General features: G+C 55.4%; 4 protein-coding genes across 4 annotated transcripts; all 4 read left to right on the forward strand.

The window, feature by feature from the left end:
- Positions 1 to 5,992: 5,992 nt before the first annotated feature.
- LOC139702229 (elongin-A3-like) lies at positions 5,993 to 8,323 on the forward strand. The gene is made up of 2 exons (XM_071602846.1): positions 5,993 to 6,701; positions 7,179 to 8,323. Exons 1-2 carry the CDS (start codon positions 5,993 to 5,995, stop codon positions 8,321 to 8,323), a joined length of 1,854 nt encoding a protein of 617 aa, XP_071458947.1.
- A 2,192-nt stretch (positions 8,324 to 10,515) lies between these two features.
- LOC139702230 (elongin-A3-like) lies at positions 10,516 to 12,846 on the forward strand. The gene is made up of 2 exons (XM_071602847.1): positions 10,516 to 11,224; positions 11,702 to 12,846. Exons 1-2 carry the CDS (start codon positions 10,516 to 10,518, stop codon positions 12,844 to 12,846), a joined length of 1,854 nt encoding a protein of 617 aa, XP_071458948.1.
- Positions 12,847 to 15,035: 2,189 nt separating this feature from the next.
- Positions 15,036 to 17,366, forward strand: LOC139702231 (elongin-A3-like). The gene is made up of 2 exons (XM_071602848.1): positions 15,036 to 15,744; positions 16,222 to 17,366. The coding sequence occupies exons 1-2, from the start codon at positions 15,036 to 15,038 to the stop codon at positions 17,364 to 17,366; spliced, it is 1,854 nt and encodes a 617-aa protein (XP_071458949.1).
- Positions 17,367 to 19,548: 2,182 nt separating this feature from the next.
- Positions 19,549 to 21,879, forward strand: LOC139702232 (elongin-A3-like). Its single transcript, XM_071602849.1, has 2 exons — positions 19,549 to 20,257; positions 20,735 to 21,879. The coding sequence occupies exons 1-2, from the start codon at positions 19,549 to 19,551 to the stop codon at positions 21,877 to 21,879; spliced, it is 1,854 nt and encodes a 617-aa protein (XP_071458950.1).
- The last annotated feature ends 4,240 nt before the right edge of the window (positions 21,880 to 26,119 follow it).

Below are 26,119 nucleotides of genomic sequence, written 5' to 3' on the forward strand. Positions count from 1 at the left end.
AATAAAGAAACAATACCACACCCACCAACCCAACTCCCTCAAGAATAACCAGTAGCATTGGCATCAGAAACAGATAATCAGACCAAGAGAACAGACCTGAGGACCCAGAAACACTCCCCCAGGCCATGGACAAACGGGGGGAACACGGATCTAATAAGTGTCTTGGGATAAACCTCAGGACCCTGACAAATAAGAATACATGCTTTCCTTGTGTGTGTGTGTGTGTGTGTGTGTGTGTGTGTGTTGTGTGCACGTCTTCGCCAGCGCGTACACACACACACACACACACACACACACACGTGGCCACACACACAAACACTCTCTCCGATCAGTCTCATATGGATTACAAAACATTAATCATTCAAGAAAGAAGATGTTTCGGACAGACTGGGAGAGATATCTCTGTGTCTGGAAAGGAGAAGGATGGAGGCTGTGAAAACTACTGAGTTGTCAAGGGAAAGATCCAGCAGCTCCCGCCTATGATCCCATCAGCTCAGCAGGCTGAAGCAGGAGCATGGCGAGATCAAGGCCAGCCTCTGGCAAAGCCAGGCTCTCATCTGCTCACTGAGACCCTGCCTCTCAATAGAAGCCCAAAGGGGCCTTGAGGTGGGGGGCGGGAGTGGGCGGGGGTCGCTCACCGGTCCAGTAACCCCCAAAGGAACCAACCAAACCACCAGAAGCGCCGAATACCATTGAGAAGTGGGTTTTTGTATCCCACAGGCCGCCTGGTGCCTTGGGCTCTTCAAACTCGCCCCCATGGGGCTGACAGTCAGGCCATTGGAGCCAATGGCCACAAGTTCATTCCACGGATTCCCCGCCAGACTTCCTTTGGAGGTTCCTTCCAAGGAATCACCCTTGCCCTGCGGAGCTAAGCTTCCCCAATCCTCTTGGCTCTCCGGGCCTCCATTCCTGTGCTCCCACAGGACCTAGACTCTCAGAGTCAGTTCCGCTTTCCCTGGCAAATCGCTGTCATGGGACCCAGGGCCACTGAAGGGCGTGTCCCTGAACTCCAGTTTCCCCATGTGCCCAAGAGGGAGAAGACTAGTCCCCGAGTCGGGTGGTGCCGAGGCTCTAGCCGGGGTGGCCACTCCTGATTTGACCCAGGTTCTGCCCACCGGATCCAGTGCGTCGGTGGCAGGCGCAGAAGTGGATGCCAGCTGAGCTAGCGGGTGCTCCCGGAAAGAGAGAGCTGGGTGGGGTCCTTGAGGGTGGGCGTGGCGCACACTCTGGCAGGGGGGCGGAGCCAGGGGCTCTATAAGGCCCAGGTCGGCCTGCCCGTGCAGCCTCATTCCTTCTGGGACAGCGCCAGGCACAGGTGCTTCCAGCTGAGGCCCGGCGCCCTGAGGACCACAAGCAGACCTGCCCAGCGGCGCTCGGGGCGCACCAACGCGCCCAGAACAAGCGGCCAGCCGTGGCCAGGGCCCGGATACCCCGGCAGAGCGACAGCGAACCGAGTCCAGGGCCGAGGCCGAGCCGGCCACCGAGATGGCGTCGGAGGAGGTGCTGCTGCGAGCCGTTGGCAAGCTGCAGGGGCGCCTGGCCACCAGGACCCGCCCTGACAAGCTCCAGAAATACTTGCAGCAGCTCTCCGCCTTGCCCCTCACCCCACACATCCTGCAGGAGACAGGTGTCAGAAAGATGGTCAAGAGCTTGCGCCACCACGAGCTCCTTGGCGGCCTGGCCAGGGACTTGGCGGCCCGGTGGAAGAAGCTGGCTCTTCTGGAGGTCGACCCCGGGCGTGCTGCGCACGACTCCCAACTTGCAAAGGAAATCACGGACTCGGGCTCCCGAGAAAACTCGAGGGCCCCCAGCAGTCCATCCCGCCCTACGGGGCATGGACCCCAAAAGCACAGAGACCTGGAGGAGTTCTCCGAGACCTCGCGAGAGGAGAGAAGGACAGGAGCAAGAAGCGCCCCCCGCTGGCAGCGTTGCCTGCACCCTGGCGCTCCTGGGATGGCTGCCCTGCTCAGGCCTCCGGGGGCCTACCGGTCCTCATCCGATGTCCGGGGAGCACTCCGCTTCCCCGGAGGACACTGAGACCTCCGCTCGTGGCCGCGTGCCTGTCGAAGGCCAGGATCGTCATTTTCAGGCCACCACGGGACTCCCGCGAGCACGTCCCCTGCAAGGACCCCGGGGGAAACACGACCTGCTGCCCAAAGCAAGAGAGACTGATGACGACCTCGAAGATGCCAACGGTAAGATAGAATCCATCTTCTCATTTGGACAGGAAAGGAGATGGAGCTCATGGAGCCCCAAGACAGCGTGGGACCTGGCAGGAGGGAGGGAGGGAGGGAGGGAGAGAGGAGCCCAAATGTGATCCTTGCGGTCAGTTATCTCTCCCAGTGACAGAAGGAGCCCTAGAAGGGAGAGAACCATCCATCCAAGACAGCAGTCCGGGTGGTTGGGTGGTTGGGTGCGGGCAGGGGAGGGGCAGGGGAGGCATCCCTTCCCCGATGAATCCAGTACCATCTTCTACCCAGAAAGTGAGCCCCCAAGCCTGGCTCCGCTGCTGAAGAAAAGGCAGAGCGCCTGCGGGCTCCGGTCTGCTGATTTTTGCTTTCACTGTGGTTGGTGCGGATACCCTTTCCGTTTTGTGTTTGTGGTTGGTTGTTTTTTTAATTTTTGTTTTTGTTTTTGTTTCCTCACCCCCCACCCCCCACCCCCCACAGACGGAGAGCCAGAGGAGGAGTTCTTGGAGGCGCCCACTATGTCTTTCGAGGCGTACCTCACGTATGATGACCAGCCTCGGAAGAAGAAGAGAAAGGTGAAGACTTCGGCCAAGGCACGGAAAGCAAAAGCTTCCAAGAGGTCCAGCCAACACCTGGACTCGGCGGAGAACTTTCCTCCTCTGGTGATTGGAAAGCAGTCGGCGGGGCCCCAGCCTGCCCAAGGCCAAGGCAGTTGGGCCGGGATGCAAGGGGTCTCCCGAGAAGCCGCTGCGGTGCTGCCTCCCACGCCATCCCCCAGCCTGTGGGACCCACCCAGTCCCCCTCCTGAGATGATGATGCGCTGATGAGCTTCTTTGCACCCAATGCAACAGCGCTCTCTTCACCACAGGAAGAGGAAGAAGCTGGCTTCACGGGAATCAGAACATAATTCCAGGACCCCCGTGTACTCTGGTGGCAAACGTGGCCGTCTCGCCCAAACGACCTGGCTCCCACGGGGCAGCCAGGGAGTTGCAGACCAGGATTCCCTGTGGGAAGAGAGGGCGCTCCCGCATTCTCTGTTCGGGTCTGCTTTGGAGAAATGCACACCCGAGCAGCTGTCCCACGCGGAGGGATGCCACCAAGGGACCGCCGAGGAGACAGATCAGCTATGGAGACTGCACTGTGGCCAAGAATTTAAGGGAGAAACGCCTAAGGAGAACGAGTCTTGGAGGGAGATGTACCTGCGGCTTCAGGACGCCCGAGAGCAGCGACTGCAAGCACTCACCTCGAAAATACGATCCAGACATCCTCAAGAGCCCCGAGGCCCACAAACAAAGATGGTCTATTTCAAGTCACCTGGTGAGGTTTCCAGCGAGGCACGGCCAGTTTGGGACACTAGCAGCGGCTGCCTCAGGAAGACCCAACTTCCAACCAGCCCAGCACCCCAGGGAGGCAGTGACACGCCCTCCAGCACCAGCAGCAACAGCAGCAACAGCAGCAGCAGCTTTGATGCTAGAAGTGAGACTGCAGCAGAGGCCTCTGGGAACCCTGTCAGAGCTCACCGCCCGGCACCAGTGGCCAACACCAGAAAACCCAAGGCTAAGGAAATCCCCCCACTCTTGGCCAAGACCCTTAAGGACTACAGAAGACTCATATCCCGAAGATGAACTCAGCACTTGCCCTGGACATGCAATTTCCGAAGGAGTCTTCGATCTCTGCCAAACGTGGACTCCCTGCCCTGTGCTTTGCGCGTGTCCCTGGCGTGAGAGCTCAATGCGAGTTCACTGCCTTTGTTTCCTTTCTTGTCACCTGAGCCCCTCCTAAGCGATGATGTTGTTTTCATGTATAAATCCCCCTGATTGAATTTTAGACTAATAAAGGCCCGAAAATGCTCTCAGTTGTCTAATGGGGTAGGACGTCAGGCTTTCTTAGACATGGCCCCCGGAGCCACTAGTTCAAGGACTGGTGAATCTGACTAACTGTGAAAACAAACAAACAACAACAAAAATAAATAAATAAATAGCAAGGTTTGGGCAGGGAGGGTGGTAAAGCACCCTTCTGTTCAATACCCAGTACAAGGAGATACGGCGGCAACAACCAAAAGCAAAGGAGAGACGGAAATTAAAAGAACAACCACAAGAAGAAGAACAAATGAGGCCGAGCCAATGGCGGTGATGCGAGTCTCACAAAGGCGCACAGAGAGTTCAGAGCCAGCCTCAGCCACTTAGCGAGGACAGAGCAACTCTGTGAGACCCTGTCTCCTAATAAAGTACTAAATAAATAAATAAATAAAAGCCGAGGAATATTCTTCAGGGTTAAAGCCCCCCGAGTACAATGTCTGGTTATCTAATAAAGAAACAATACCACACCCACCAACCCAACTCCCTCAAGAATAACCAGTAGCATTGGCATCAGAAACAGATATCAGACCAAGAGAACAGACCTGAGGACCCAGAAACACTCCCCCAGGCCCATGGACAAACGGGGGGAACACGGATCTAATAAGTGTCTTGGGATAAACCTCAGGACCCTGACAAATAAGAATACATGCTTTCCTTGTGTGTGTGTGTGTGTGTGTGTGTGTGTGTGTGTGTGTTGTGTGCACGTCTTCGCCAGCGCGTACACACACACATACACACACACACACACACACACACACGTGGCCACACACACAAACACTCTCTCCGATCAGTCTTCATATGGATTACAAAACATTAATCATTCAAGAAAGAAGATGTTTCGGACAGACTGGGAGAGATATCTCTGTGTCTGGAAAGGAGAAGGATGGAGGCTGTGAAAACTACTGAGTTGTCAAGGAAAGATCCAGCAGCTCCCGCCTATGATCCCATCAGCTCAGCAGGCTGAAGCAGGAGCATGGCGAGATCAAGGCCAGCCTCTGGCAAAGCCAGGCTCTCATCTGCTCACTGAGACCCTGCCTCTCAATAGAAGCCCAAAGGGGCCTTGAGGTGGGGGGCGGGAGTGGGCGGGGGTCGCTCACCGGTCCAGTAACCCCCAAAGGAACCAACCAAACCACCAGAAGCGCCGAATACCATTGAGAAGTGGGTTTTTGTATCCCACAGGCCGCCTGGTGCCTTGGCTCTTCAAACTCGCCCCCATGGGGCTGACAGTCAGGCCATTGGAGCCAATGGCCACAAGTTCATTCCACGGATTCCCCGCCAGACTTCCTTTGGAGGTTCCTTCCAAGGAATCACCCTTGCCCTGCGGAGCTAAGCTTCCCCAATCCTCTTGGCTCTCCGGGCCTCCATTCCTGTGCTCCCACAGGACCTAGACTCCTCAGAGTCAGTTCCGCTTTCCCTGGCAAATCGCTGTCATGGGACCCAGGGCCACTGAAGGGCGTGTCCCTGAACTCCAGTTTCCCCATGTGCCAAGAAGGGAGAAGACTAGTCCCCGAGTCGGGTGGTGCCGAGGCTCTAGCCGGGGTGGCCACTCCTGATTTGACCCAGGTTCTGCCCACCGGATCCAGTGCGTCGGTGGCAGGCGCAGAAGTGGATGCCAGCTGAGCTAGCGGGTGCTCCCGGAAAGAGAGAGCTGGGTGGGGTCCTTGAGGGTGGGCGTGGCGCACACTCTGGCAGGGGGGCGGAGCCAGGGGCTCTATAAGGCCCAGGTCGGCCTGCCCGTGCAGCCTCATTCCTTCTGGGACAGCGCCAGGCACAGGTGCTTCCAGCTGAGGCCCGGCGCCCTGAGGACCACAAGCAGACCTGCCCAGCGGCGCTCGGGGCGCACCAACGCGCCCAGAACAAGCGGCCAGCCGTGGCCAGGGCCCGGATACCCCGGCAGAGCGACAGCGAACCGAGTCCAGGGCCGAGGCCGAGCCGGCCACCGAGATGGCGTCGGAGGAGGTGCTGCTGCGAGCCGTTGGCAAGCTGCAGGGGCGCCTGGCCACCAGGACCCGCCCTGACAAGCTCCAGAAATACTTGCAGCAGCTCTCCGCCTTGCCCCTCACCCCACACATCCTGCAGGAGACAGGTGTCAGAAAGATGGTCAAGAGCTTGCGCCACCACGAGCTCCTTGGCGGCCTGGCCAGGGACTTGGCGGCCCGGTGGAAGAAGCTGGCTCTTCTGGAGGTCGACCCCGGGCGTGCTGCGCACGACTCCCAACTTGCAAAGGAAATCACGGACTCGGGCTCCCGAGAAAACTCGAGGGCCCCCAGCAGTCCATCCCGCCCTACGGGGCATGGACCCCAAAAGCACAGAGACCTGGAGGAGTCTCCGAGACCTCGCGAGAGGAGAGAAGACAGGAGCAAGAAGCGCCCCCCGCTGGCAGCGTTGCCTGCACCCTGGCGCTCCTGGGATGGCTGCCCTGCTCAGGCCTCCGGGGGGCCTACCGGTCCTCATCCGATGTCCGGGGAGCACTCCGCTTCCCCGGAGGACACTGAGCCCTCCGCTCGTGGCCGCGTGCCTGTCGAAGGCCAGGATCGTCATTTTCAGGCCACCACGGGACTCCCGCGAGCACGTCCCCTGCAAGGACCCCGGGGGAAACACGACCTGCTGCCCAAAGCAAGAGAGACTGATGACGACCTCGAAGATGCCAACGGTAAGATAGAATCCATCTTCTCATTTGGACAGGAAAGGAGATGGAGCTCATGGAGCCCCAAGACAGCGTGGGACCTGGCAGGAGGGAGGGAGGGAGGGAGGGAGAGAGGAGCCCAAATGTGGATCCTTGCGGTCAGTTATCTCTCCCAGTGACAGAAGGAGCCCTAGAAGGGAGAGAACCATCCATCCAAGACAGCAGTCCGGGTGGTTGGGTGGTTGGGTGCGGGCAGGGGAGGGGCAGGGGAGGCATCCCTTCCCCGATGAATCCAGTACCATCTTCTACCCAGAAAGTGAGCCCCCCAAGCCTGGCTCCGCTGCTGAAGAAAAGGCAGAGCGCCTGCGGGCTCCGGTCTGCTGATTTTTGCTTTCACTGTGGTTGGTGCGGATACCCTTTCCGTTTTGTGTTTGTGGGTTGGTTGTTTTTTTAATTTTTGTTTTTGTTTTTGTTTCCTCACCCCCCACCCCCCACCCCCCACAGACGGAGAGCCAGAGGAGGAGTTCTTGGAGGCGCCCACTATGTCTTTCGAGGCGTACCTCACGTATGATGACCAGCCTCGGAAGAAGAAGAGAAAGGTGAAGACTTCGGCCAAGGCACGGAAAGCAAAAGCTTCCAAGAGGTCCAGCCAACACCTGGACTCGGCGGAGAACTTTCCTCCTCTGGTGATTGGAAAGCAGTCGGCGGGGCCCCAGCCTGCCCAAGGCCAAGGCAGTTGGGCCGGGATGCAAGGGGTCTCCCGAGAAGCCGCTGCGGTGCTGCCTCCCACGCCATCCCCCAGCCTGTGGGACCCACCCAGTCCCCCTCCTGAGGATGATGATGCGCTGATGAGCTTCTTTGCACCCAATGCAACAGCGCTCTCTTCACCACAGGAAGAGGAAGAAGCTGGCTTCACGGGAATCAGAACTAATTCCAGGACCCCCGTGTACTCTGGTGGCAAACGTGGCCGTCTCGCCCAAACGACCTGGCTCCCACGGGGCAGCCAGGGAGTTGCAGACCAGGATTCCCTGTGGGAAGAGAGGGCGCTCCCGCATTCTCTGTTCGGGTCTGCTTTGGAGAAATGCACACCCGAGCAGCTGTCCCACGCGGAGGGATGCCACCAAGGGACCGCCGAGGAGACAGATCAGCTATGGAGACTGCACTGTGGCCAAGAATTTAAGGGAGAAACGCCTAAGGAGAACGAGTCTTGGAGGGAGATGTACCTGCGGCTTCAGGACGCCCGAGAGCAGCGACTGCAAGCACTCACCTCGAAAATACGATCCAGACATCCTCAAGAGCCCCGAGGCCCACAAACAAAGATGGTCTATTTCAAGTCACCTGGTGAGGTTCCAGCGAGGCACGGCCAGTTTGGGACACTAGCAGCGGCTGCCTCAGGAAGACCCAACTTCCAACCAGCCCAGCACCCCAGGGGAGGCAGTGACACGCCCTCCAGCACCAGCAGCAACAGCAGCAACAGCAGCAGCAGCTTTGATGCTAGAAGTGAGACTGCAGCAGAGGCCTCTGGGAACCCTGTCAGAGCTCACCGCCCGGCACCAGTGGCCAACACCAGAAAACCCAAGGCTAAGGAAATCCCCCCACTCTTGGCCAAGACCCTTAAGGACTACAGAAGACTCATATCCCGAAGATGAACTCAGCACTTGCCCTGGACATGCAATTTCCGAAGGAGTCTTCGATCTCTGCCAAACGTGGACTCCCTGCCCTGTGCTTTGCGCGTGTCCCTGGCGTGAGAGCTCAATGCGAGTTCACTGCCTTTGTTTCCTTTCTTGTCACCTGAGCCCCTCCTAAGCGATGATGTTGTTTTCATGTATAAATCCCCCTGATTGAATTTTAGACTAATAAAGGCCCGTAAATGCTCTCAGTTGTCTAATGGGGAAGGACGTCAGGCTTTCTTAGACATGGCCCCCGGAGCCAATAGTTCAAGGACTGGTGAATCTGACTAACTGTGAAAACAAACAAACAACAACAAAAATAAATAAATAAATAAATAAATAGCAAGGTTTGGGCAGGGGAGGGTGGTAAAGCACCCTTCTGTTCAATACCCAGTACAAGGAGAAATGGCGGCAACAACCCAAAGCAAAGGAGAGACGGAAATTAAAAGAACAACCACAAGAAGAAGAACAAATGAGGCCGAGCCAATGGCGGTGATGCGAGTCTCACAAAGGCGCACAGAGAGTTCAGAGCCAGCCTCAGCCACTTAGCGAGGACAGAGCAACTCTGTGAGACCCTGTCTCCTAATAAAGTACTAAATAAATAAATAAATAAAAAGCCGAGGGAATATTCTTCAGGGTTAAAAGCCCCCCGAGTACAATGTCTGGTTATCTAATAAAGAAACAATACCACACCCACCAACCCAACTCCCTCAAGAATAACCAGTAGCATTGGCATCAGAAACAGATAATCAGACCAAGAGAACAGACCTGAGGACCCAGAAACACTCCCCCAGGCCCATGGACAAACGGGGGGAACACGGATCTAATAAGTGTCTTGGGATAAACCTCAGGACCCTGACAAATAAGAATACATGCTTTCCTTGTGTGTGTGTGTGTGTGTGTGTGTGTTGTGTGCACGTCTTCGCCAGCGCGTACACACACACATACACTCACACACACACACACACACACACACACACACATGTGGCCACACACACAAACACTCTCTCCGATCAGTCTCATATGGATTACAAAACATTAATCATTCAAGAAAGAAGATGTTTCGGACAGACTGGGAGAGATATCTCTGTGTCTGGAAAGGAGAAGGATGGAGGCTGTGAAAACTACTGAGTTGTCAAGGGAAAGATCCAGCAGCTCCCGCCTATGATCCCATCAGCTCAGCAGGCTGAAGCAGGAGCATGGCGAGATCAAGGCCAGCCTCTGGCAAAGCCAGGCTCTCATCTGCTCACTGAGACCCTGCCTCTCAATAGAAGCCCAAAGGGGCCTTGAGGTGGGGGGCGGGAGTGGGCGGGGGTCGCTCACCGGTCCAGTAACCCCCAAAGGAACCAACCAAACCACCAGAAGCGCCGAATACCATTGAGAAGTGGGTTTTTGTATCCCACAGGCCGCCTGGTGCCTTGGGCTCTTCAAACTCGCCCCCATGGGGCTGACAGTCAGGCCATTGGAGCCAATGGCCACAAGTTCATTCCACGGATTCCCCGCCAGACTTCCTTTGGAGGTTCCTTCCAAGGAATCACCCTTGCCCTGCGGAGCTAAGCTTCCCCAATCCTCTTGGCTCTCCGGGCCTCCATTCCTGTGCTCCCACAGGACCTAGACTCCTCAGAGTCAGTTCCGCTTTCCCTGGCAAATCGCTGTCATGGGACCCAGGGCCACTGAAGGGCGTGTCCCTGAACTCCAGTTTCCCCATGTGCCCAAGAGGGAGAAGACTAGTCCCCGAGTCGGGTGGTGCCGAGGCTCTAGCCGGGGTGGCCACTCCTGATTTGACCCAGGTTCTGCCCACCGGATCCAGTGCGTCGGTGGCAGGCGCAGAAGTGGATGCCAGCTGAGCTAGCGGGTGCTCCCGGAAAGAGAGAGCTGGGTGGGGTCCTTGAGGGTGGGCGTGGCGCACACTCTGGCAGGGGGGCGGAGCCAGGGGCTCTATAAGGCCCAGGTCGGCCTGCCCGTGCAGCCTCATTCCTTCTGGGACAGCGCCAGGCACAGGTGCTTCCAGCTGAGGCCCGGCGCCCTGAGGACCACAAGCAGACCTGCCCAGCGGCGCTCGGGGCGCACCAACGCGCCCAGAACAAGCGGCCAGCCGTGGCCAGGGCCCGGATACCCCGGCAGAGCGACAGCGAACCGAGTCCAGGGCCGAGGCCGAGCCGGCCACCGAGATGGCGTCGGAGGAGGTGCTGCTGCGAGCCGTTGGCAAGCTGCAGGGGCGCCTGGCCACCAGGACCCGCCCTGACAAGCTCCAGAAATACTTGCAGCAGCTCTCCGCCTTGCCCCTCACCCCACACATCCTGCAGGAGACAGGTGTCAGAAAGATGGTCAAGAGCTTGCGCCACCACGAGCTCCTTGGCGGCCTGGCCAGGGACTTGGCGGCCCGGTGGAAGAAGCTGGCTCTTCTGGAGGTCGACCCCGGGCGTGCTGCGCACGACTCCCAACTTGCAAAGGAAATCACGGACTCGGGCTCCCGAGAAAACTCGAGGGCCCCCAGCAGTCCATCCCGCCCTACGGGGCATGGACCCCAAAAGCACAGAGACCTGGAGGAGTCTCCGAGACCTCGCGAGAGGAGAGAAGACAGGAGCAAGAAGCGCCCCCCGCTGGCAGCGTTGCCTGCACCCTGGCGCTCCTGGGATGGCTGCCCTGCTCAGGCCTCCGGGGGGCCTACCGGTCCTCATCCGATGTCCGGGGAGCACTCCGCTTCCCCGGAGGACACTGAGCCCTCCGCTCGTGGCCGCGTGCCTGTCGAAGGCCAGGATCGTCATTTTCAGGCCACCACGGGACTCCCGCGAGCACGTCCCCTGCAAGGACCCCGGGGGAAACACGACCTGCTGCCCAAAGCAAGAGAGACTGATGACGACCTCGAAGATGCCAACGGTAAGATAGAATCCATCTTCTCATTTGGACAGGAAAGGAGATGGAGCTCATGGAGCCCCAAGACAGCGTGGGACCTGGCAGGAGGGAGGGAGGGAGGGAGGGAGAGAGGAGCCCAAATGTGGATCCTTGCGGTCAGTTATCTCTCCCAGTGACAGAAGGAGCCCTAGAAGGGAGAGAACCATCCATCCAAGACAGCAGTCCGGGTGGTTGGGTGGTTGGGTGCGGGCAGGGGAGGGGCAGGGGAGGCATCCCTTCCCCGATGAATCCAGTACCATCTTCTACCCAGAAAGTGAGCCCCCCAAGCCTGGCTCCGCTGCTGAAGAAAAGGCAGAGCGCCTGCGGGCTCCGGTCTGCTGATTTTTGCTTTCACTGTGGTTGGTGCGGATACCCTTTCCGTTTTGTGTTTGTGGGTTGGTTGTTTTTTTAATTTTTGTTTTTGTTTTTGTTTCCTCACCCCCCACCCCCCACCCCCCACAGACGGAGAGCCAGAGGAGGAGTTCTTGGAGGCGCCCACTATGTCTTTCGAGGCGTACCTCACGTATGATGACCAGCCTCGGAAGAAGAAGAGAAAGGTGAAGACTTCGGCCAAGGCACGGAAAGCAAAAGCTTCCAAGAGGTCCAGCCAACACCTGGACTCGGCGGAGAACTTTCCTCCTCTGGTGATTGGAAAGCAGTCGGCGGGGCCCCAGCCTGCCCAAGGCCAAGGCAGTTGGGCCGGGATGCAAGGGGTCTCCCGAGAAGCCGCTGCGGTGCTGCCTCCCACGCCATCCCCCAGCCTGTGGGACCCACCCAGTCCCCCTCCTGAGGATGATGATGCGCTGATGAGCTTCTTTGCACCCAATGCAACAGCGCTCTCTTCACCACAGGAAGAGGAAGAAGCTGGCTTCACGGGAATCAGAACTAATTCCAGGACCCCCGTGTACTCTGGTGGCAAACGTGGCCGTCTCGCCCAAACGACCTGGCTCCCACGGGGCAGCCAGGGAGTTGCAGACCAGGATTCCCTGTGGGAAGAGAGGGCGCTCCCGCATTCTCTGTTCGGGTCTGCTTTGGAGAAATGCACACCCGAGCAGCTGTCCCACGCGGAGAGATGCCACCAAGGGACCGCCGAGGAGACAGATCAGCTATGGAGACTGCACTGTGGCCAAGAATTTAAGGGAGAAACGCCTAAGGAGAACGAGTCTTGGAGGGAGATGTACCTGCGGCTTCAGGACGCCCGAGAGCAGCGACTGCAAGCACTCACCTCGAAAATACGATCCAGACATCCTCAAGAGCCCCGAGGCCCACAAACAAAGATGGTCTATTTCAAGTCACCTGGTGAGGTTCCAGCGAGGCACGGCCAGTTTGGGACACTAGCAGCGGCTGCCTCAGGAAGACCCAACTTCCAACCAGCCCAGCACCCCAGGGGAGGCAGTGACACGCCCTCCAGCACCAGCAGCAACAGCAGCAACAGCAGCAGCAGCTTTGATGCTAGAAGTGAGACTGCAGCAGAGGCCTCTGGGAACCCTGTCAGAGCTCACCGCCCGGCACCAGTGGCCAACACCAGAAAACCCAAGGCTAAGGAAATCCCCCCACTCTTGGCCAAGACCCTTAAGGACTACAGAAGACTCATATCCCGAAGATGAACTCAGCACTTGCCCTGGACATGCAATTTCCGAAGGAGTCTTCGATCTCTGCCAAACGTGGACTCCCTGCCCTGTGCTTTGCGCGTGTCCCTGGCGTGAGAGCTCAATGCGAGTTCACTGCCTTTGTTTCCTTTCTTGTCACCTGAGCCCCTCCTAAGCGATGATGTTGTTTTCATGTATAAATCCCCCTGATTGAATTTTAGACTAATAAAGGCCCGTAAATGCTCTCAGTTGTCTAATGGGGAAGGACGTCAGGCTTTCTTAGACATGGCCCCCGGAGCCACTAGTTCAAGGACTGGTGAATCTGACTAACTGTGAAAACAAACAAACAACAAAAAAATGAATAAATAAATAGCAAGGTTTGGGCAGGGGTGGGTGGTAAAGCACCCTTCTGTTCAATACCCAGTACAAGGAGAAACGGCGGCAACAACCAAAAGCAAAGGAGAGACGGAAATTAAAAGAACAACCACAAGAAGAAGAACAAATGAGGCCGAGCCAATGGCGGTGATGCGAGTCTCACAAAGGCGCACAGAGAGTTCAGAGCCAGCCTCAGCCACTTAGCGAGGACAGAGCAACTCTGTGAGACCCTGTCTCCTAATAAAGTACTAAATAAATAAATAAATAAAAAGCCGAGGGAATATTCTTCAGGGTTAAAAGCCCCCCGAGTACAATGTCTGGTTATCTAATAAAGAAACAATACCACACCCACCAACCCAACTCCCTCAAGAATAACCAGTAGCATTGGCATCAGAAACAGATAATCAGACCAAGAGAACAGACCTGAGGACCCAGAAACACTCCCCCAGGCCCATGGACAAACGGGGGGAACACGGATCTAATAAGTGTCTTGGGATAAACCTCAGGACCCTGACAAATAAGAATACATGCTTTCCTTGTGTGTGTGTGTGTGTGTGTGTGTGTGTGTGTGTTGTGTGCACGTCTTCGCCAGCGCGTACACACACACATACACACACACACACACACACACACACGTGGCCACACACACAAACACTCTCTCCGATCAGTCTCATATGGATTACAAAACATTAATCATTCAAGAAAGAAGATGTTTCGGACAGACTGGGAGAGATATCTCTGTGTCTGGAAAGGAGAAGGATGGAGGCTGTGAAAACTACTGAGTTGTCAAGGGAAAGATCCAGCAGCTCCCGCCTATGATCCCATCAGCTCAGCAGGCTGAAGCAGGAGCATGGCGAGATCAAGGCCAGCCTCTGGCAAAGCCAGGCTCTCATCTGCTCACTGAGACCCTGCCTCTCAATAGAAGCCCAAAGGGGCCTTGAGGTGGGGGGCGGGAGTGGGCGGGGGTCGCTCACCGGTCCAGTAACCCCCAAAGGAACCAACCAAACCACCAGAAGCGCCGAATACCATTGAGAAGTGGGTTTTTGTATCCCACAGGCCGCCTGGTGCCTTGGGCTCTTCAAACTCGCCCCCATGGGGCTGACAGTCAGGCCATTGGAGCCAATGGCCACAAGTTCATTCCACGGATTCCCCGCCAGACTTCCTTTGGAGGTTCCTTCCAAGGAATCACCCTTGCCCTGCGGAGCTAAGCTTCCCCAATCCTCTTGGCTCTCCGGGCCTCCATTCCTGTGCTCCCACAGGACCTAGACTCCTCAGAGTCAGTTCCGCTTTCCCTGGCAAATCGCTGTCATGGGACCCATGACACTGAAGGGCCACTGAAGGGCGTGTCCCTGAACTCCAGTTTCCCCATGTGCCCAAGAGGGAGAAGACTAGTCCCCGAGTCGGGTGGTGCCGAGGCTCTAGCCGGGGTGGCCACTCCTGATTTGACCCAGGTTCTGCCCACCGGATCCAGTGCGTCGGTGGCAGGCGCAGAAGTGGATGCCAGCTGAGCTAGCGGGTGCTCCCGGAAAGAGAGAGCTGGGTGGGGTCCTTGAGGGTGGGCGTGGCGCACACTCTGGCAGGGGGGCGGAGCCAGGGGCTCTATAAGGCCCAGGTCGGCCTGCCCGTGCAGCCTCATTCCTTCTGGGACAGCGCCAGGCACAGGTGCTTCCAGCTGAGGCCCGGCGCCCTGAGGACCACAAGCAGACCTGCCCAGCGGCGCTCGGGGCGCACCAACGCGCCCAGAACAAGCGGCCAGCCGTGGCCAGGGCCCGGATACCCCGGCAGAGCGACAGCGAACCGAGTCCAGGGCCGAGGCCGAGCCGGCCACCGAGATGGCGTCGGAGGAGGTGCTGCTGCGAGCCGTTGGCAAGCTGCAGGGGCGCCTGGCCACCAGGACCCGCCCTGACAAGCTCCAGAAATACTTGCAGCAGCTCTCCGCCTTGCCCCTCACCCCACACATCCTGCAGGAGACAGGTGTCAGAAAGATGGTCAAGAGCTTGCGCCACCACGAGCTCCTTGGCGGCCTGGCCAGGGACTTGGCGGCCCGGTGGAAGAAGCTGGCTCTTCTGGAGGTCGACCCCGGGCGTGCTGCGCACGACTCCCAACTTGCAAAGGAAATCACGGACTCGGGCTCCCGAGAAAACTCGAGGGCCCCCAGCAGTCCATCCCGCCCTACGGGGCATGGACCCCAAAAGCACAGAGACCTGGAGGAGTCTCCGAGACCTCGCGAGAGGAGAGAAGACAGGAGCAAGAAGCGCCCCCCGCTGGCAGCGTTGCCTGCACCCTGGCGCTCCTGGGATGGCTGCCCTGCTCAGGCCTCCGGGGGGCCTACCGGTCCTCATCCGATGTCCGGGGAGCACTCCGCTTCCCCGGAGGACACTGAGCCCTCCGCTCGTGGCCGCGTGCCTGTCGAAGGCCAGGATCGTCATTTTCAGGCCACCACGGGACTCCCGCGAGCACGTCCCCTGCAAGGACCCCGGGGGAAACACGACCTGCTGCCCAAAGCAAGAGAGACTGATGACGACCTCGAAGATGCCAACGGTAAGATAGAATCCATCTTCTCATTTGGACAGGAAAGGAGATGGAGCTCATGGAGCCCCAAGACAGCGTGGGACCTGGCAGGAGGGAGGGAGGGAGGGAGGGAGAGAGGAGCCCAAATGTGGATCCTTGCGGTCAGTTATCTCTCCCAGTGACAGAAGGAGCCCTAGAAGGGAGAGAACCATCCATCCAAGACAGCAGTCCGGGTGGTTGGGTGGTTGGGTGCGGGCAGGGGAGGGGCAGGGGAGGCATCCCTTCCCCGATGAATCCAGTACCATCTTCTACCCAGAAAGTGAGCCCCCCAAGCCTGGCTCCGCTGCTGAAGAAAAGGCAGAGCGCCTGCGGGCTCCGGTCTGCTGATTTTTGCTTTCACTGTGGTTGGTGCGGATACCCTTTCCGTTTTGTGTTTGTGGGTTGGTTGTTTTTTTAATTTTTGTTTTTGTTTTTGTTTCCTCACCCCCCACCCCCCACCCCCCACAGACGGAGAGCCAGAGGAGGAGTTCTTGGAGGCGCCCACTATGTCTTTCGAGGCGTACCTCACGTATGATGACCAGCCTCGGAAGAAGAAGAGAAAGGTGAAGACTTCGGCCAAGGCACGGAAAGCAAAAGCTTCCAAGAGGTCCAGCCAACACCTGGACTCGGCGGAGAACTTTCCTCCTCTGGTGATTGGAAAGCAGTCGGCGGGGCCCCAGCCTGCCCAAGGCCAAGGCAGTTGGGCCGGGATGCAAGGGGTCTCCCGAGAAGCCGCTGCGGTGCTGCCTCCCACGCCATCCCCCAGCCTGTGGGACCCACCCAGTCCCCCTCCTGAGGATGATGATGCGCTGATGAGCTTCTTTGCACCCAATGCAACAGCGCTCTCTTCACCACAGGAAGAGGAAGAAGCTGGCTTCACGGGAATCAGAACTAATTCCAGGACCCCCGTGTACTCTGGTGGCAAACGTGGCCGTCTCGCCCAAACGACCTGGCTCCCACGGGGCAGCCAGGGAGTTGCAGACCAGGATTCCCTGTGGGAAGAGAGGGCGCTCCCGCATTCTCTGTTCGGGTCTGCTTTGGAGAAATGCACACCCGAGCAGCTGTCCCACGCGGAGAGATGCCACCAAGGGACCGCCGAGGAGACAGATCAGCTATGGAGACTGCACTGTGGCCAAGAATTTAAGGGAGAAACGCCTAAGGAGAACGAGTCTTGGAGGGAGATGTACCTGCGGCTTCAGGACGCCCGAGAGCAGCGACTGCAAGCACTCACCTCGAAAATACGATCCAGACATCCTCAAGAGCCCCGAGGCCCACAAACAAAGATGGTCTATTTCAAGTCACCTGGTGAGGTTCCAGCGAGGCACGGCCAGTTTGGGACACTAGCAGCGGCTGCCTCAGGAAGACCCAACTTCCAACCAGCCCAGCACCCCAGGGGAGGCAGTGACACGCCCTCCAGCACCAGCAGCAACAGCAGCAACAGCAGCAGCAGCTTTGATGCTAGAAGTGAGACTGCAGCAGAGGCCTCTGGGAACCCTGTCAGAGCTCACCGCCCGGCACCAGTGGCCAACACCAGAAAACCCAAGGCTAAGGAAATCCCCCCACTCTTGGCCAAGACCCTTAAGGACTACAGAAGACTCATATCCCGAAGATGAACTCAGCACTTGCCCTGGACATGCAATTTCCGAAGGAGTCTTCGATCTCTGCCAAACGTGGACTCCCTGCCCTGTGCTTTGCGCGTGTCCCTGGCGTGAGAGCTCAATGCGAGTTCACTGCCTTTGTTTCCTTTCTTGTCACCTGAGCCCCTCCTAAGCGATGATGTTGTTTTCATGTATAAATCCCCCTGATTGAATTTTAGACTAATAAAGGCCCGAAAATGCTCTCAGTTGTCTAATGGGGTAGGACGTCAGGCTTTCTTAGACATGGCCCCCGGAGCCACTAGTTCAAGGACTGGTGAATCTGACTAACTGTGAAAACAAACAAACAACAACAAAAATAAATAAATAAATAGCAAGGTTTGGGCAGGGGAGGGTGGTAAAGCACCCTTCTGTTCAATACCCAGTACAAGGAGATACGGCGGCAACAACCAAAAGCAAAGGAGAGACGGAAATTAAAAGAACAACCACAAGAAGAAGAACAAATGAGGCCGAGCCAATGGCGGTGATGCGAGTCTCACAAAGGCGCACAGAGAGTTCAGAGCCAGCCTCAGCCACTTAGCGAGGACAGAGCAACTCTGTGAGACCCTGTCTCCTAATAAAGTACTAAATAAATAAATAAATAAAAAGCCGAGGGAATATTCTTCAGGGTTAAAAGCCCCCCGAGTACAATGTCTGGTTATCTAATAAAGAAACAATACCACACCCACCAACCCAACTCCCTCAAGAATAACCAGTAGCATTGGCATCAGAAACAGATAATCAGACCAAGAGAACAGACCTGAGGACCCAGAAACACTCCCCCAGGCCCATGGACAAACGGGGGGAACACGGATCTAATAAGTGTCTTGGGATAAACCTCAGGACCCTGACAAATAAGAATACATGCTTTCCTTGTGTGTGTGTGTGTGTGTGTGTGTGTGTGTGTGTGTTGTGTGCACGTCTTCGCCAGCGCGTACACACACACATACACACACACACACACACACACACACGTGGCCACACACACAAACACTCTCTCCGATCAGTCTCATATGGATTACAAAACATTAATCATTCAAGAAAGAAGATGTTTCGGACAGACTGGGAGAGATATCTCTGTGTCTGGAAAGGAGAAGGATGGAGGCTGTGAAAACTACTGAGTTGTCAAGGGAAAGATCCAGCAGCTCCCGCCTATGATCCCATCAGCTCAGCAGGCTGAAGCAGGAGCATGGCGAGATCAAGGCCAGCCTCTGGCAAAGCCAGGCTCTCATCTGCTCACTGAGACCCTGCCTCTCAATAGAAGCCCAAAGGGGCCTTGAGGTGGGGGGCGGGAGTGGGCGGGGGTCGCTCACCGGTCCAGTAACCCCCAAAGGAACCAACCAAACCACCAGAAGCGCCGAATACCATTGAGAAGTGGGTTTTTGTATCCCACAGGCCGCCTGGTGCCTTGGGCTCTTCAAACTCGCCCCCATGGGGCTGACAGTCAGGCCATTGGAGCCAATGGCCACAAGTTCATTCCACGGATTCCCCGCCAGACTTCCTTTGGAGGTTCCTTCCAAGGAATCACCCTTGCCCTGCGGAGCTAAGCTTCCCCAATCCTCTTGGCTCTCCGGGCCTCCATTCCTGTGCTCCCACAGGACCTAGACTCCTCAGAGTCAGTTCCGCTTTCCCTGGCAAATCGCTGTCATGGGACCCAGGGCCACTGAAGGGCGTGTCCCTGAACTCCAGTTTCCCCATGTGCCCAAGAGGGAGAAGACTAGTCCCCGAGTCGGGTGGTGCCGAGGCTCTAGCCGGGGTGGCCACTCCTGATTTGACCCAGGTTCTGCCCACCGGATCCAGTGCGTCGGTGGCAGGCGCAGAAGTGGATGCCAGCTGAGCTAGCGGGTGCTCCCGGAAAGAGAGAGCTGGGTGGGGTCCTTGAGGGTGGGCGTGGCGCACACTCTGGCAGGGGGGCGGAGCCAGGGGCTCTATAAGGCCCAGGTCGGCCTGCCCGTGCAGCCTCATTCCTTCTGGGACAGCGCCAGGCACAGGTGCTTCCAGCTGAGGCCCGGCGCCCTGAGGACCACAAGCAGACCTGCCCAGCGGCGCTCGGGGCGCACCAACGCGCCCAGAACAAGCGGCCAGCCGTGGCCAGGGCCCGGATACCCCGGCAGAGCGACAGCGAACCGAGTCCAGGGCCGAGGCCGAGCCGGCCACCGAGATGGCGTCGGAGGAGGTGCTGCTGCGAGCCGTTGGCAAGCTGCAGGGGCGCCTGGCCACCAGGACCCGCCCTGACAAGCTCCAGAAATACTTGCAGCAGCTCTCCGCCTTGCCCCTCACCCCACACATCCTGCAGGAGACAGGTGTCAGAAAGATGGTCAAGAGCTTGCGCCACCACGAGCTCCTTGGCGGCCTGGCCAGGGACTTGGCGGCCCGGTGGAAGAAGCTGGCTCTTCTGGAGGTCGACCCCGGGCGTGCTGCGCACGACTCCCAACTTGCAAAGGAAATCACGGACTCGGGCTCCCGAGAAAACTCGAGGGCCCCCAGCAGTCCATCCCGCCCTACGGGGCATGGACCCCAAAAGCACAGAGACCTGGAGGAGTCTCCGAGACCTCGCGAGAGGAGAGAAGACAGGAGCAAGAAGCGCCCCCCGCTGGCAGCGTTGCCTGCACCCTGGCGCTCCTGGGATGGCTGCCCTGCTCAGGCCTCCGGGGGGCCTACCGGTCCTCATCCGATGTCCGGGGAGCACTCCGCTTCCCCGGAGGACACTGAGCCCTCCGCTCGTGGCCGCGTGCCTGTCGAAGGCCAGGATCGTCATTTTCAGGCCACCACGGGACTCCCGCGAGCACGTCCCCTGCAAGGACCCCGGGGGAAACACGACCTGCTGCCCAAAGCAAGAGAGACTGATGACGACCTCGAAGATGCCAACGGTAAGATAGAATCCATCTTCTCATTTGGACAGGAAAGGAGATGGAGCTCATGGAGCCCCAAGACAGCGTGGGACCTGGCAGGAGGGAGGGAGGGAGGGAGGGAGAGAGGAGCCCAAATGTGGATCCTTGCGGTCAGTTATCTCTCCCAGTGACAGAAGGAGCCCTAGAAGGGAGAGAACCATCCATCCAAGACAGCAGTCCGGGTGGTTGGGTGGTTGGGTGCGGGCAGGGGAGGGGCAGGGGAGGCATCCCTTCCCCGATGAATCCAGTACCATCTTCTACCCAGAAAGTGAGCCCCCCAAGCCTGGCTCCGCTGCTGAAGAAAAGGCAGAGCGCCTGCGGGCTCCGGTCTGCTGATTTTTGCTTTCACTGTGGTTGGTGCGGATACCCTTTCCGTTTTGTGTTTGTGGGTTGGTTGTTTTTTTAATTTTTGTTTTTGTTTTTGTTTCCTCACCCCCCACCCCCCACCCCCCACAGACGGAGAGCCAGAGGAGGAGTTCTTGGAGGCGCCCACTATGTCTTTCGAGGCGTACCTCACGTATGATGACCAGCCTCGGAAGAAGAAGAGAAAGGTGAAGACTTCGGCCAAGGCACGGAAAGCAAAAGCTTCCAAGAGGTCCAGCCAACACCTGGACTCGGCGGAGAACTTTCCTCCTCTGGTGATTGGAAAGCAGTCGGCGGGGCCCCAGCCTGCCCAAGGCCAAGGCAGTTGGGCCGGGATGCAAGGGGTCTCCCGAGAAGCCGCTGCGGTGCTGCCTCCCACGCCATCCCCCAGCCTGTGGGACCCACCCAGTCCCCCTCCTGAGGATGATGATGCGCTGATGAGCTTCTTTGCACCCAATGCAACAGCGCTCTCTTCACCACAGGAAGAGGAAGAAGCTGGCTTCACGGGAATCAGAACTAATTCCAGGACCCCCGTGTACTCTGGTGGCAAACGTGGCCGTCTCGCCCAAACGACCTGGCTCCCACGGGGCAGCCAGGGAGTTGCAGACCAGGATTCCCTGTGGGAAGAGAGGGCGCTCCCGCATTCTCTGTTCGGGTCTGCTTTGGAGAAATGCACACCCGAGCAGCTGTCCCACGCGGAGAGATGCCACCAAGGGACCGCCGAGGAGACAGATCAGCTATGGAGACTGCACTGTGGCCAAGAATTTAAGGGAGAAACGCCTAAGGAGAACGAGTCTTGGAGGGAGATGTACCTGCGGCTTCAGGACGCCCGAGAGCAGCGACTGCAAGCACTCACCTCGAAAATACGATCCAGACATCCTCAAGAGCCCCGAGGCCCACAAACAAAGATGGTCTATTTCAAGTCACCTGGTGAGGTTCCAGCGAGGCACGGCCAGTTTGGGACACTAGCAGCGGCTGCCTCAGGAAGACCCAACTTCCAACCAGCCCAGCACCCCAGGGGAGGCAGTGACACGCCCTCCAGCACCAGCAGCAACAGCAGCAACAGCAGCAGCAGCTTTGATGCTAGAAGTGAGACTGCAGCAGAGGCCTCTGGGAACCCTGTCAGAGCTCACCGCCCCGCACCAGTGGCCAACACCAGAAAACCCAAGGCTAAGGAAATCCCCCCACTCTTGGCCAAGACCCTTAAGGACTACAGAAGACTCATATCCCGAAGATGAACTCAGCACTTGCCCTGGACATGCAATTTCCGAAGGAGTCTTCGATCTCTGCCAAACGTGGACTCCCTGCCCTGTGCTTTGCGCGTGTCCCTGGCGTGAGAGCTCAATGCGAGTTCACTGCCTTTGTTTCCTTTCTTGTCACCTGAGCCCCTCCTAAGCGATGATGTTGTTTTCATGTATAAATCCCCCTGATTGAATTTTAGACTAATAAAGGCCCGTAAATGCTCTCAGTTGTCTAATGGGGAAGGACGTCAGGCTTTCTTAGACATGGCCCCCGGAGCCACTAGTTCAAGGACTGGTGAATCTGACTAACTGTGAAAACAAACAAACAACAACAAAAATAAATAAATAAATAGCAAGGTTTGGGCAGGGGAGGGTGGTAAAGCACCCTTCTGTTCAATACCCAGTACAAGGAGAAACGGCGGCAACAACCAAAAGCAAAGGAGAGACGGAAATTAAAAGAACAACCACAAGAAGAAGAACAAATGAGGCCGAGCCAATGGCGGTGATGCGAGTCTCACAAAGGCGCACAGAGAGTTCAGAGCCAGCCTCAGCCACTTAGCGAGGACAGAGCAACTCTGTGAGACCCTGTCTCCTAATAAAGTACTAAATAAATAAATAAATAAAAAGCCGAGGGAATATTCTTCAGGGTTAAAAGCCCCCCGAGTACAATCTCTGGTCATCTAATAAAGAAACAATACCACACCCACCAACCCAACTCCCTCAAGAATAACCAGTAGCATTGGCATCAGAAACAGATAATCAGACCAAGAGAACAGACCTGAGGACCCAGAAACACTCCCCCAGGCCCATGGACAAACGGGGGGAACACGGATCTAATAAGTGTCTTGGGATAGACCTCAGGACCCTGACAAATAAGAATACATGCTTTCCTTGTGTGTGTGTGTGTGTGTGTGTGTGTGTGTTGTGTGCACGTCTTCGCCAGCGCGTACACACACACATACACACACACACACACACACACGTGGCCACACACACAAACACTCTCTCCGATCAGTCTCATATGGATTACAAAACATTAATCATTCAAGAAAGAAGATGTTTCGGACAGACTGGGAGAGATATCTCTGTGTCTGGAAAGGAGAATGATGGAGGCTGTGAAAACTACTGAGTTTTCAAGGGAAAGATACATATAGTAACCCCCCCACCCCCCTTGAAATGAGGAATTCTGAGAAAGATACATTGTCGCACACCCAGAGTTTCAACTCCTGGGGAGGCTGAGGAAGGAGGACCCCTTGAACCCACAAGCTCGAGAGAAGCCTGGTTTGGAGAGGGAGGCCCCATCTCCGAAGCCAGAACAGCCAAGCGAGGAGGCTCACAGCCCTTCTCCCAGCAGCTCATGCCTGTAATCCCCTCAGTTCAGGAGGTTGAGGCAGTGGCATCAGGAGGTCAAACTATCCTCATCAAATGCAATACCTTTAGGAACTCACTGAAAACCTCTCTCAACAGAACGCACAATAGGGTTAAGGATTGGTCTTACTGAAGGAGCGCCCCCGTATTTGATATGAAATTATCATATCCTACCTAATAGATATGAACTTAATCAAATAAAACAGATATACAGAATAAAATTAAGAAATTTGTGTTGATAAATGATTCCATATCTGGGCACAGTGGCATATTCATGAAACCCTGTGGCTCAGGAGTTTGAGAGTATAGGACCAAGAGTTTGAATCCAGCTTCAGGAATTTCTCAAGGCCTTTAAGCCACTTACTGACATCCTCTCTTTAAATAAAATATTTAAAGGGCTGGGGTTTGACTCAGTGGTTGAGCACCCCTAGGTGCTATAGAAAAGGACCACAAGTTTTCTGCCATCCTTCGGAAATTAAGAAGACCCTGTTTTCATAAAGGGGGTTTTTGGGGTCTGGTGACGTATCTCAGTGTTGTAGTCCTTCCCTGACTTGTGTGACACCCTGGATTTGACCTCCAATACAAAAAAAATAAAGGCAAGAAAAATGCAAAAGTACATAAGTGTTGGGCAAGGTGATTATATAACTATAATTCCCATAACTCTGGAAGCTTCTCCAGCCACTAGGATTACAGGGATGCACCCCCACCCAGCATCCTAAAGCATTCCTTCTGCCTGATTGGTTGTTACCAGACTGAGTTCTTCATGGGTTTCAGGACTGGGGCCTCGTTTTCTGACTTGTTGCTGGCTGGAATTTTCCCTGGTGCCTTGCAGCAAGGGCCTCTCCAGGGGCAGCTCATAGCAGAGCATTTTGCTTTGTCAAAGTCACAAGTGTGTATCCTGCTTGGGAGTTTTGTTTGTTTGTTTGTTTTCATTTCTGGCATTTTGAAGGTGCAGGGAATTTGGCCACTATTTTTCCATGTTTTCTTTGCCTTCCTGTGTCCATTCTGAGACGGGAATTGCATGTGTTAGACCACTTGATATTGTCCTTAGGAGGCAGAGACTTTATTCCTTTGTTGCTTCCGACTTCTCTCCTGTGCTTCAGGTGAGGCAGTTCCCAGTGTGGTCTCTTCAACCCATTTATCTCCTTCTGATGCCCCTCCAGTGAATGTTTCCATTAAGGTACTGTCACTGTCAACTCTGAAAGCTCTCTTTGTGCTTATATCTTGTGTTTGTCTCTTATAACCATGTTTTCCTTTAAGTCTTTAAACATAGTTAGTCTATTTTTAAAGCACTCATCTGCCAATTTCACCTTCTCTGACACTATGGAGCTACTTTTATTGTCTGCTGGTTGTTCTGGTTTTATCTGGTTTTCCTGTTTCCTATGGCCTTCAGCAATTTTGATTGGATGCCAGACATTGAGAATGTCTTGAAGTGTGTAGAGTTCTGTTTGGGCGGGTACTGTGGTTATTTGCTGATACATCCTACAGAGGTTTGTTTTTAGGCTCTGTTTTGACAGGGTTGTCTGAAGGCAAGCTCTGCTTACTCTTTTTTTTGTAGCCCTTAGGGGATGTCTACTCACTGTTCTGCTGTTCCCAACTGTTTCTCCGCTCGGCTTGGTCAGAGCTCCAGTGTCTCCCAGTGCTAAGTGCTGGGAGGTGTTCAGCTTATGTTTCCCTGGTAATTGGTCTTCCCCAATTTCATGCCTATCTAGCCTATTTATGTGCCACAAATTAGCATTAGGAAAAAATTCAGAATTGTGTAACTCTTTATTTGCATATTTCTCTCCTCTCTGTGACTCTTTCTTCTCAATTCTAGCCAACCCAGTCTTGCCAAACCTCAATCTGTCTCAGCAAACTCCTGTGCTCTTCTTAGGTTTTATTTCCTGTGCCAGGGTCCAGTGACTGCTTCCAAGACCTTCTCTCATGATCACATTGTCCCCAAAATCTATAGTCCCATTTTCTAGTTTTTTTTTTTTTTAATACAGCAAGATAGCTAGTTTGATACTAGCAATTGCAGTTGAGAGCAAAAGAGTATATCAATTTTTAAAAATGTTTACAAGATTTTTCTGGATTATGAGATTTATATTTTTGGTGTTTAAAAGGAAAATTCAATTAATACTATTTTTATAAAAGAAAGCTATTAAGGTTATTTTGACATCAAACATGAACATATAAATTCACATGTGTTTATTCTCAGTAGTAAAGAAAGAGGGGAAGGAAGGAAGAAAAGAAGGAAGGGAGGGAGGGAGGTAGTAAGGAAGGAGTCTCATTAGGAAAGTGTTCCTGGTTGTCTGATCAGTTTCCCTTCCTTGGTCCAAGTACAGGACAAATGTGGCTCAACAGCAGTCATAGCATTTTAAAAGAAGCCTGCAAGCCAGTTGTGGTGAAACACCTGAGGCAGGAAGATGACCAAATTCAAAGCCAGTCTCAGCAAATTAGCAAGACCCTAAGCAACTCAGTGAGATCCTGTCTCTAAATAAAATATAAAAAAGGGCTGGGGAAGCTATCCCACTCCTCAATTTATACCCAAAGCACTTAAAATCAGCTTACTACAGTGATGCAGTCACATCAATGTTTATAGCAGCTCAGTTCACAATAGCTAAACTAGGGAACCACCCTATATATATCCTTCAACAGATGAATGGATAAAGAAAAACTGATACACATATACAATGGAATATCACTCAGCCTTAAGAAAAATGAGATTATGGCATTTGCAGGTAAATGGACTGAATTTGGGGATATTATGCCAAGTGAAATAAGCCAATCCCCAAGAAACAGAAGGGGAATGTTTTCTCTGATAAGTGGATGCTGATCTACAGTGGGGGGTGGATAGGAAAGAATAAAGCAACTTTTGATTGTGCAGAGG

The sequence above is a fragment of the Marmota flaviventris genome, chromosome 16, assembly GCF_047511675.1.
Source record: "Marmota flaviventris isolate mMarFla1 chromosome 16, mMarFla1.hap1, whole genome shotgun sequence".
NCBI lineage: Eukaryota > Metazoa > Chordata > Mammalia > Rodentia > Sciuridae > Marmota > Marmota flaviventris.

Excerpts from the sequence above, each read along its gene's own strand:
- LOC139702229 (XM_071602846.1), top strand. The coding sequence starts at position 5,993 with ATGGCGTCGGAGGAGGTGCTGCTGCGAGCCGTTGGCAAGCTGCAGGGG. Across the intron at positions 6,702-7,178 it reads CGACCTCGAAGATGCCAACG|ACGGAGAGCCAGAGGAGGAG; the intron begins GTAAGATAGAAT and ends CACCCCCCACAG.
- LOC139702230 (XM_071602847.1), top strand. The coding sequence starts at position 10,516 with ATGGCGTCGGAGGAGGTGCTGCTGCGAGCCGTTGGCAAGCTGCAGGGG. Across the intron at positions 11,225-11,701 it reads CGACCTCGAAGATGCCAACG|ACGGAGAGCCAGAGGAGGAG; the intron begins GTAAGATAGAAT and ends CACCCCCCACAG.
- LOC139702231 (XM_071602848.1), top strand. The coding sequence starts at position 15,036 with ATGGCGTCGGAGGAGGTGCTGCTGCGAGCCGTTGGCAAGCTGCAGGGG. Across the intron at positions 15,745-16,221 it reads CGACCTCGAAGATGCCAACG|ACGGAGAGCCAGAGGAGGAG; the intron begins GTAAGATAGAAT and ends CACCCCCCACAG.
- LOC139702232 (XM_071602849.1), top strand. The coding sequence starts at position 19,549 with ATGGCGTCGGAGGAGGTGCTGCTGCGAGCCGTTGGCAAGCTGCAGGGG. Across the intron at positions 20,258-20,734 it reads CGACCTCGAAGATGCCAACG|ACGGAGAGCCAGAGGAGGAG; the intron begins GTAAGATAGAAT and ends CACCCCCCACAG.